This window comes from Pinus tabuliformis, chromosome 5_1 (assembly GCF_031772625.1).
Source record: "Pinus tabuliformis cultivar Carrire ecotype Pingquan chromosome 5_1, CPIR1, whole genome shotgun sequence".
NCBI lineage: Eukaryota > Viridiplantae > Streptophyta > Pinopsida > Pinales > Pinaceae > Pinus > Pinus tabuliformis.
In genome coordinates, this window is record NC_142305.1 from 344,420,758 (window position 1) to 344,431,973 (window position 11,216).

The 11,216-nt window shown below is 38.3% G+C and overlaps 1 protein-coding gene across 1 annotated transcript; it reads right to left on the reverse strand.

Annotated features, from left to right (window-relative positions):
• Nucleotides 1-8,744: 8,744 nt before the first annotated feature.
• LOC149164861 (expansin-A2-like) lies at nucleotides 8,745-9,812 on the reverse strand. The gene is made up of 3 exons (XM_089431016.1): nucleotides 9,647-9,812; nucleotides 9,178-9,496; nucleotides 8,745-9,048 (listed from the first exon to the last, which is right to left on the reverse strand). Exons 1-3 carry the CDS (start codon nucleotides 9,774-9,776, stop codon nucleotides 8,745-8,747), a joined length of 753 nt encoding a protein of 250 aa, XP_089287142.1. The 5' UTR covers nucleotides 9,777-9,812.
• Nucleotides 9,813-11,216: the final 1,404 nt, after the last annotated feature.

Below are 11,216 nucleotides of genomic sequence, written 5' to 3' on the forward strand. Positions count from 1 at the left end.
GCGCTTCTAGAGTAGTTGCCGAAAGTAGATGCGTTGCCCTTGAGTAGCCGCTGAAGGATCTGGGACAAGTTGTCCATCAACACATTCCTTTATTGCTCGAGGGCTTCTTCGAGCAAGATTTTGAAAGGATCTCCTACCCCCTCATCTTTATTTTCATCTGCCATGGGAGACCGTCGGGATTTGTGAGGATGGTCTTGCAAAGGTTCGACCAGTTCAAGCCCTAACTCCTTATATCCCGACCTCGTTGAGAAATAGCAGACTGCTCTGATACCTCTGATCTGGATTTAAACAAGAACACAACAAATTACATATATAACCATAACTGCAAAGATGCAATAGAAATAACACTTCATTTCATTAATATCAAATACTGAAATATGCTTACAAACAGAATGGAAATAAGACTAGCTAGGGAAATGGTGGATAATCTCTAACAAGAGAAGTGTATGCTACATGCCTCTGAACAACGTTACAATGAGTCTCAATGGGCTTTTTTATTATTGAGCAATAAGAGAAAACCTTAAACAACCAAAAGCCTAACCCGAGGAGATGTAACACCAAGAGTTTATGGGCCCCATTGGGGTTAGTTGGACAAACAACTTCACAGGGTCACGACTTGGTCATATTATCTCTCTTTGACACGCACGATACCCTGTTGGAGAGATCTCTTTGAGGACTACGACGGAAAAGTAAATTTTTGATAGAAAATCATTAGTATAATATTTCCAACCTCAAAATGACTCCAGAAGATTAGGACCTGAAAAATTGCTAAAAATAGTAAACTATGCTAAAATTGAAAGAAACAATTGTGGGGGTCCAAGTCGAATTGGTGGGTGGCCAAAAATATCCACCTGGATCATTCCTCCCCCCTTAGGAAGCAATGGCCACCATTGCGTTGAGTTCCTCCATGAGATGGGGAAACTTCTGCTGAACTTGGTCTGTGGTGAGCCACTTGCCTTGGTGAAGGAGTTAGCCTACTTTGACAACTCGATATAGTTGGATTTTCCACTGGCAAGTGTGCTTGACCTATGTGTCCATGATCTGATGAGTTGTGGATTTTTCCATGCAATCTAGATTTAACTTTGTAGGTCTGAGTTCTTCTGCAATGTCTAATGTGTCTAGCAATTGTGGGAAGTATGGTCGAAGGCGGTCCACACTGAACACTGGGTTGAGGACAAGGAATGGGGGAATGTTGAGCTCAAATACATTGTCTCCCACAGCCATGGTAATGGTGTATAGAGCATATCATAGTGGTATGAGTTTCCGATAGGCTCCGGTAAGGTGTTCCATTTACAAATGCAACTAGACTTTGTCACCCACCTGAAACTTATGTGGCACCCGATGTTAATCATGTTGCTGCTTGTACTTGGCATTTGATTTCTCCAGAATGTTGTGGACCTCCTGGCGGATATGCTGGATGTGCTCAATGAAGTTGTTTACCTTATCGATTTTGGACTGGACATGAGCTGAATCTACCTGAGTAGCTACAAATGGCATGGCCACATCAATGGGAGACAGTGGCTGGAATCCCAAGCCCACCTAGAAAGGGATGTGGCCAGTTGAGCTATGGAAAGCCTGGTTATAGTTCTCTTGGAAATAGGGGAGGCTCTCATCCCATGTGTGTGGATGCTTTGATTTGTACATGCGTAGAATGTGTACGATCATCCTATTGATGACCTATGTCTAGCCGTCAGTTTGGGGATGGACATTTGTGGACTTAGTGAGCTTGGTGTCCAACATCGACCAAAGATTGGACCAAAATGTACTAAGGAGCCTACTATCCCAATCTGAGATGATAGACTATGGGATTCCAAAGTGTACCCACACTTGTTCAAAGAAGAGTTTAGTAGTGGCTTCCGCTATCATATTCTTCTTGCAGGCAACCATAATGGCCATCTTCGAGAATCTGTCGATGACCACAAAAACACAATCATTTCCATGCTTAGTAGAAGGAAGGCTCAACATGTAATCCATGGAGATGGATTCCCAAGGTTGACTAGGGGTCGGTAGCAGAGTATAGAGGGCTTACTTCCTGATGGTTGGTTTGGTAATGACATAGGTAATGCAAGATATGATGTAATTTCTAACATCCTGTCGAAGATTTAGCCAATAGAAATAATTTTGCAATAGTGCCACCATTTTTTCAACCCCAAAATGCCCACTGGCACAATTGTAGTGTGTTTCCCAAATCATCTTGGCACGCTCACTTGAAGGAACACAAAGGTGTCCCAAGTGGCATAATAGGGCATCCTGGAGGTGAAAATCAGGAACTTGCTGACCCTCCAAGAGCATCTGGTATGCGTGGCCGAATTATGGGTCGCTTTTGTAGAGAATTTGCCAATCCAAATTCTCGTGCCCACAAGAGATGAAAATAGTGGTTAACACCATGATCAATGGTCGGCTAAGGCAATCTGCAACATTATTAGTGCTGCCCTTATTATACTTGATATTCAAATAGAACTGTTGCAGGTATGTGGACTCCTTCTAATGGTGATCATTATGAAACTTCCCTTGCCTCTCCATGAACTACAGGGGTCGGTGGTATGTCTGGATGACCTTTTCCTTCCCCAAAATGTAATGCTTCCATTGTTGGCAAGCCTGCACAATGGAATACATCTCTTTGTCATAAGTGGGATACTTCCAGACTATGTCTGAAAGTGTCTCACTGTGACATGCCACTAGATGTCGTTGTTGAGTAAGGACTGCCCCAATAGAATAGTTAGAGGCATTTGTCTCAATCTCAAATGGATGTTTCATGTTTGGTAATGTGAGCACTAGTGCAGAGTAGAGGAGATGTTTCAACTCTATGAATCCCTTTTGTTGAGATTCAAACTAACATAATTTTTCTTTCGCTCCTCCCTTGGTGACTTGACTCAAGGGCCAAGTGATATGAGAGAATCCCAACACGAACTTGCGGTAGAAATTGGCAAGACCTAGAAAGCTGCAGAGCTTTGTTAGAGTGGTTGGAGCTGGCCAATCCTGAATGACTTGGTTCTTGGCTGGATCCACATGCACCCCTCTTTCATCAATAATTTTCCAAGATACTAAAGCTGGGTCATGCCAAAAGTTAATTTCTCCAAATTGACACATAGCTTGTGTTGCCACAGTGTTTGGACAACCTATCGAATGTGGTGGAGGTTCTCTTCCCAACTCTGGCTGACGATCAATATGTCATCCAAGTATACCACTACAAATGAGTTGGTGAATGGTCGCAAGATGTCATCCATTAGCCTCATGAAGGTTGCTGAAGCATTCGTCATCCTGAAAGGCATAACCAACCATTCAGAGAGGCCCTCCTTGGCTTTGAAGGCAGTCTTCTACACATCAAAGGGTTCGATTGGTACCTGGTGATGTCGTGATTTCAATTCGATCTTGTTGAAATATTTTTCCTCCTTCAGTTGGTTCAGAAGGTCATTAATCAGTGGGATCGAGTACCTATTATGAACAGTGATCTTTTTCAGTGCTCACTAGTCAATACAGAGTCTCCAAGTCCCATCCTTCTTTTGTACCAACACGATTAGGCTCCCACAATGCAATGAACTCGAACGGATGTGAGCTTTCTGCAGTAGCTCCTAAATCTGCCTCTTGATTTCGTCGTTCTCCAGAACGAAGCACCGATAAATTGGTCCATTGGGCAATGGTGCACCTAGGTTCAGATCGATGGAGTGCTTGACCTAACAGTGTAGAGGCACCCCTACGGGGGAGTTGAAGATGTTCTCGTACTCCTCCACGACCTTGTCAATATGTTGTTGTTGTGTGGAGGGGCCTTGTCTAGAGGTCGTGGTCACCGTCTTATTCTTTTGCTCAGGGCGTACCATTAGGAAAACAAATTTCCTAGTTTTGGAAATGAGCTTACTGCATTGTTTTGCAGTAACCAAAGAGATGGTGGTAGGCAGTGCTATCTTTGGTATCTTGTACAACTTATTTCCCACAGTAACAATAACAGCACGAGGCCTTCACTAATACACAACATGTCACTTCCATAAGTATGGTTGGCCTCATAATACATCAAAAACATCAAGGGGAGCAATGTCACACAATACCTCATCTGTGAAGGGCTTGAAGTTGTATGGAAGGCGACTTTGCTAGCTCACACAAAGATCTCATCCTTGGTGAAGCCACCCGATGGTGTACAGTTGTGAATGTGTTGTGGTTGGTAAGCCTAACCGCTTCACGATCTCTACCGATATGAGCTTATTTTGGCTCCCACTGTCGACAATGAACTATAGCAGGGAATCCTTTACCCACATCTGGGAGTGGAAGAGGCACTTCTCCTCCTCTAGATCTTTGGGTTCCTCCTTCTGGATCTTCATGGTGGCAATGGTGGTGTTGGGCTCTGCATCGATAATCTTCTTCCCTTTGTCATTCCCCATATCGGGTTCTGACTCATAGTTGGAACATGCATCTGATTCTGAAGCCTTTAGCTCGGCCACTAGTGACTGCTTGGCCTAACACTCACTTGTGTTGTAAGTGGAGCTTATGGAACTCACACCACTTCCCCATGTCCTTCTTGAGCTTTGAGGAACTGTTCTTTGCTTGCGGCTTTGGCGGGTTGTCTTGTGCCACCCCACATTGGCTTTGTCCTTTGTTCTGTGGTTTGGGGACACCTTTCCCTTGATTCGAATTCATAGATCCAGTCTCGCTTCTTCTGTTTAAACTTTTTTTCGATCTTGACGGCATATCAATATGTCATTCCGAGAGAGGAGATGTCCAGGAATTCCATCTCGTCATGGATGTACCTGTGTAGGTAGCTGCAATACTTGAGAGCCAAATACTTCGCAAAATCCTTGATACCCAACTTCGTGCGAAGGGTATGAAAAACATTGGTAAACTATGACACATCTTGGTTCCTTCCCTATCGCAGCGTTGTCCACTTTATGTATTTATCCTCAGAGCTCCCGACAGGGTAGTACTACTCCTTGATGGCATCCCGGAACGAGTTCCAAGTGGATGCAACTCAAAACAGTGAGTTCATACTTTCATCCTTCTCCTCACAGTAGGTTTCCCACCAATCCTTGATGTGGGGGGCTGCTTTTAGAAGTGCAAAAGTGATCTTTTCCTGGCTGGAAAAATATCCTTCTAGTAGACTTAACCATTTATCTAAAACCTCTGCATCTATCTGACCCTCAAATATGGGAATGTCAAAGTTAACTTGTACCTTAAAGGGTGTGGTGCTTCCAAAGTAGCTACCAAAAGTAGATGCGTTGCCTTTGGTTAGCCGCTGAAGGATCTGGGCAAAGTTGTCCATCATCGCGTTCCTTTGTCGCTCAAGGGATTCTTCGAGCAAGATTTTTATAAGATCTCCTGCCCCCTCGTCTTCCTTTTCATTTGCCATGGGAGGTCGTCCAGATTTGTGAGGCTAGTCTTGCAAAGGTTCGACCAGTTCAAGCCCCAACACCTTATATCCCAACCTCGTTGGGTACATGCAAAGAAAAATAGAGAAATACCAGACCACTCTAATACCACTGATCCAGATTTAAACAAGAATGCAACAAATTATAGATATAACCATAACTACAAAGCTGCAGCAGAAATAACACTTCATTTCATTAATATCAAATACTGAAATATGCTTACAAACAGAATGGAAGTTAGACTAGCTCAGGCGACGGTAGCTTATCTTTGAGAAGAGATGTGGTTTCTACATGCCTCTGAACTGCATTACAATGGGGTTCAAGGGCCTTTTTATTTTTGAACAGTAAGAGAAAACCATAAACAAGCATAACCCTAACTTGAGGAGATGTAACACCAAGAGTTTAAGGGCCCCGTTGGGGTTAGTTGGACAACCAACTTCTCGAGGTTGAGACTTGGTCATATTATCTCCGTTTGACGTGCATGATACCCCATTGGAAACATCTCTCCGAGGACTAGGCTAGAAAACATGATTTTAGATAGAGAATTACTAGTACGAGATTGCCAAAAAGACATCGTTTATTGCCAAAAAAATGTCGTTTAGGGCCTCAAAACGGCTTCAGATTTTAGGACCCGAAAAATTGCTAAAAATAGTAAACTGTACTAAAATTAAGGAAAATGAAAAACTAAAAGAAACAATGGTGGGGGTCAAGTGGGATTGGCGGGTGGCCTCCAATATCCACCTGGATCATCTAGTGGATGACTATAATGGTTAGAGTGAGTGTAGGGGAAACAACACCATCTTGGCAGGTGGCCACCAATATCCACCTGGATCATCTAGTGGATGACTATAATTGTTGGAGTGAGTGTAAGGGAAACAACACCATCTTGTGCAAGCGTACTAGATGGTCCAATTGCCCGATGTGTAAGGGAATCACCACTTCATTAGATGGTCTAACTACCCCTTCCAATGGTTGTAATAACTAAGTTTTAATAGAGTTAATGACTATAATAACTAATTCTTAGTAGAGTCAGATGCATGATTTACTTATCTAACATGAATAACGTGCAACCTTAAATTTAATACTCATAACCTAAAATGAGGTTAAAGTAGTATGAGGGAACAATGAAACGAATATTTTTTATATTCATATTCAGAATGATTAAGATATCTATATGACTTAATATTATATAGTGACCAATTTCCATGGGTAACTATGTGTAAGGGAAACAACACCATGATGTCTATATGACTTCATACTATATAATGACCAATTTCCACCTAAAATGAGGTTTAAGTAGTATGAGGGAACAATGAAACAAATATTTTTTATATTCATATTCACAATCATTAAGATGTCTATGTGACTTAATATTATATAGTGACCAATGTCTATATGACTTAATATTATATAGTGACCAATTTCCATGGGTAACTATCTTGTGAAAGAGAACTAGATGGTCCAATTTCCCTTGCTAATGGTTGTAATAAATCAGTGTTTATGTGTAAGGGAATCACCACTTCATTAGATGGTCTATCTACCCCTTCCAATGGTCGTAATAACTAAGTGTTAATAGAGTTAATGGCTATAACAACTAATTTTTAGTAGAGTTAGATGCATGATTTAATTATCTAACATGAATAACCTGCAACCTTAAATTTAATAATCATAAACTAAAATGAGGTTAAAGTAGTATGAGGGAACAATGAAACAAATATTTTTTATATTCATATTCACAATGATTAAGATGTCTATATGACTTAATATTACATAGTGACCAATTTCCATGACTAACTAAATCAATAATAACATCTCCTATTTAAAAATATTTTTCAAATTGCTTAAGTTATCCACATCCAATTAGTTATTGCCACATAATTGCATTAAATATTTACATTAAAAATTTTTAATTTTCAATAATAATCTCTAAAAATATAATAATATATTTAATAATAAATAAATATAAAAAATGAGCAATAAACATTCACTTTTCAAATAAAAAATGAGATTTATACAATTAAACCATTTCCTCCTAAAGTGAATGGATCCCTTATTTCATGACTGAAAATGTAATTTTTTTGATTTAATTAGACATATATAGCTCACAGTGTAATTTCCAAAAATATAATTGTACTTTATACTTAAGAATTGAGAAGAAAGGCTTAGTTGCGAAAGTTAGGAGCAATGGGAAAAAAAAGGTTTTTATTTTATAATATAGAAACTGAAAGACGTCTTTAAAAAAAATTATGTACACATTTGGCTAAAGCAAAAATACATACATATTTTTCTAATGTGATTTATATGATAAATGTATTACTAGTCTTAAATATTTTCGTTTTCAAAATTTAATTTATGTTCAGTAGTGAGAAGCAAGACATAATTGTGAAATATGAAGTGCTAAGGGTGAAAGATTTTAGTTTCTATATTTTATAATATCATAAATGTGTTACTAATTTTAACTCTCGTGGCGGTCGGTTTACACGCTTTTCCGATCGGTATCGAATCTTGTAGCTTCCGTAATATATTTGGGCCACGGCTATATGTACTATGTACAGTTGTATTATGATATATATAGCTTTTTCAACTGGCCCCGCCCCCTGAAAAAATGTGTTACTAATTTTAAATATTTTCGTTATTAAATTGTAATTTATATTTAATAGTGAGAAGCCCGATATAATTGTGGAATATGAGGTGCTAAGGGTGAAAGATTTTAGTTACTCTATTTTATAACCTAAAAAATTAAACACAGTTCGAAAAAGAAAGAAGAAAAATTATGCATACATTTTGGTAAAGCCAAAATACATATATACTTTTCCAATGTAATTCATACGAGAAATGTGGTACCCATTTTAAACCTTTTCATTTTTTTTATAAATAATTTATATGATAAATCTTAAACCCGCTCATTCTCTATCAATCTTAATATCAATATGCTTTTTTTTATATTATATTTAGAAAAATCTATTAACTTTTTAAACTTACCTTTAAATTATAAATAATAAATGCTGCCATTATTAGGAAATAAGAAAACTAAAAAACATCAAACCCTAAGGCCCAATATTGGCGTTGGATGATCAGTAATATTGTGCTGTGAAACCAACTAAGCTGGCTGCAATTTAAGCAAAAGTAGAAGTATGCCACAAATACAATATGCTCAGTAATTTGAGGATCTTCGAGATCTCAGTGAAACGATACGAATTGTATAAAAAACAATTTATAAATAAGCGACTGGTAGAAGCGGGTGGCAATCTGCCCACGCCTAGGAATACACCCTAAATACACTGAACGAGTAAAATTCACTTAAAAAGCGATGGGTATTCTTGTGCCACCTCGGCTTCGTGGTTTTCACGTTACTTGCTTACAAACCAGCATTATGCAAATGAAACTAGATTAGAATTGTTGTCCTTCAAATGTCTGACCGAATTGCCAATCTGCCGGAGCGACGTTATACGAAGTGACAGTTTTGCCATCGCTGGTGGTGACCCGGAAGGAAAGACTCTGCCCATCCAAATAGGAACCGCTCTGCCAATTCTGTCCCCAGTTCTGGGACATTGACTGCCAACCAGTGCTGGAACCTTTGATGGAGACCGATTCGACATCCCCTGCACCTCCTACGTTTGTAATGAGCACCAAATTGAAGTAAGAGTGCCCATTGATCGTGAATCGAACTCCTCCTTTCCTCACGCATGGTACTCTGCACACATATATATTAACCTTGCAGCTTAGCATTTCCTCCCATTTACTCTCAACATGTGAATAGATTGTTAGGATTCAAGAATGTGAATATAGCGTGAACAGAGTAATTAGAGTAAGAATTAAATACCTTTTGAACATGATGGGAACAATGCCACCCTTGTAAATGGCAATTTGTTGAAAAGCAGGTTGAGCCATGTCGAAGTGTTGGAGAGGTGGATTGCACCATCCTCCATTGTCATTGGGAAGAGCATTATTTGGGGGGCAGAAGTTAGTAGCAGTAATGGTCACACTGCCCGGTAAACACCACTGAGGATCGTTCTGTTCGTCGCATTTCATTTCGTAGCAGGCTCCACATGTAAGTCCATTGTTGAAAAGCGCTGTACTCAAAGCTGCGGTGTTCGTTCCATACCCTTGGCTATACAAATTACCGTATCCACATGCACCACCTGTTAAAGTAATTTCAACATGGAACTGCTCAGTCAATGCAGCAAATTAAAATGAAACTGCAAAACCAGTAAACTCAAATGAAATTTTTTGAGGATGTGACTATGCACTAATTCCATAAGAGTGGAGTTCTATCGAACTATAAGCTTTACCCATTGTCCCTGAGGCATCACTGCCACCGTAGAAAGTTGCATGTGCGGATTGCCAGTCACTATCTAGGGCATAAGCTGCAGGAGCTATCCATAAGAAACTGAACAACGCGACCAGCTGTACGAGCGCCATTTCAACAAGGGATTGAATGGCCGCTCAAAAATAATTAGACTTCACCTTAATGGACTTCACCTTGATTGGTATTTGATTGGTGAAGTGAGAGAGATCTACAAATATATAGAACCGGGAGGTGGATGCGCTGCTTTCTCGGTAACGCTTAATCTGTTATATTTCCTCAGGAGCCTGCGATTCCCACTCGATTGTGCAGATCCGCGTAGGATTATACAAACCGGATCGTGCGGATCTGTGCAGAATTATTTGCTATAGGAAGTAGTCACAGTTGGACATGTACCGTGCTTTCAAACAACGGGTTGCCGCATTAGTATTCTGCGATGGGCCATGTGCACAGGGAGTTCTAGAATCAGCGACGAAGGGGGAGCCGCTTCTTGCCCATAGCATGACGCACAGTTCTTTTAGGTTGAGGTGCAACATGGTTGCTTACGGTTACATTTTGCGAGAGATTGTATCATTTTGTTACAACTGCATTGGTAACGGACGCATGTGCTTATTCGTGGCAAATTGACAAAGTAAACAGTTCCTGCTCTGTTAATTCAAGTAGTCACTTTTTTGCATTGAAAGTATGGTTATGGGAAGATATCTTAGGCTAAAAAAAACGTTCGGCAATATCTATCTCATCAGATTTTTTTAATTTTTTTTTAAGCTTTATTAAGAGATCTTTTGTTTTTCGTAATATAAAAAAAACAGCTTTACATCCGAAGAGATTCTTTAAATTATTTGAAAATTTTATTTTCAATTTAAGAGGTATTCTTACTATGTCTAATTTTAATCCGATAATTTAGGAGTTAAGGAGAAAATAATCCTGTACAATTTTAATAATATTAAAACTACCATAATTTTATTAATAATTGTGGTTAATATACTTAGAAAGCTTATATATATGATTATTATAATTAAAAATATTATTATTAATTAATATTATTTTTATTATCAATTAATATTATGAGTGAATTAAATATTAATAATGAGTGAATTAAATATTATTTTATTAATAATAAATATAATTAATTAAATAGTAATTATTATAAATATTGTTAAAAACAATATTATATACTTTGGATTTATAATATTATTTTTTTAGGTTTAATATTATTTTTTTGGGTTTACCATATTTTATGTTTTTAATATAAATCTCTTGGGTTTAATAAAAGATTATTAAGAAAAGATTATTATTATTATTAATTAACAACATTTACTAATAAACAGAGATTAATAAATATTGGTTTTATAAATAATTTATATTAATATTTCTAATTAATAAAATTAGATATTAATGTAAGGACTAATATTAAAAACCCTATGAATAACATTATTCCATACAAATATGAGCCCTTAGATCTATAAACCCAAGAGTTTGTTATTATAAACCCAACAAAATAATAAACCCAAGGAATTTATACTAAAAACCCAAGGTATTATAAATCCAAAGGAGCG

Excerpts from the sequence above, each read along its gene's own strand:
- LOC149164861 (XM_089431016.1), bottom strand. The coding sequence starts at position 9,776 with ATGGCGCTCGTACAGCTGGTCGCGTTGTTCAGTTTCTTATGGATAGCT. Across the intron at positions 9,497-9,646 it reads TGATGCCTCAGGGACAATGG|GTGGTGCATGTGGATACGGT; the intron begins GTAAAGCTTATA and ends TTACTTTAACAG. Across the intron at positions 9,049-9,177 it reads GTTCCCATCATGTTCAAAAG|AGTACCATGCGTGAGGAAAG; the intron begins GTATTTAATTCT and ends ATATGTGTGCAG.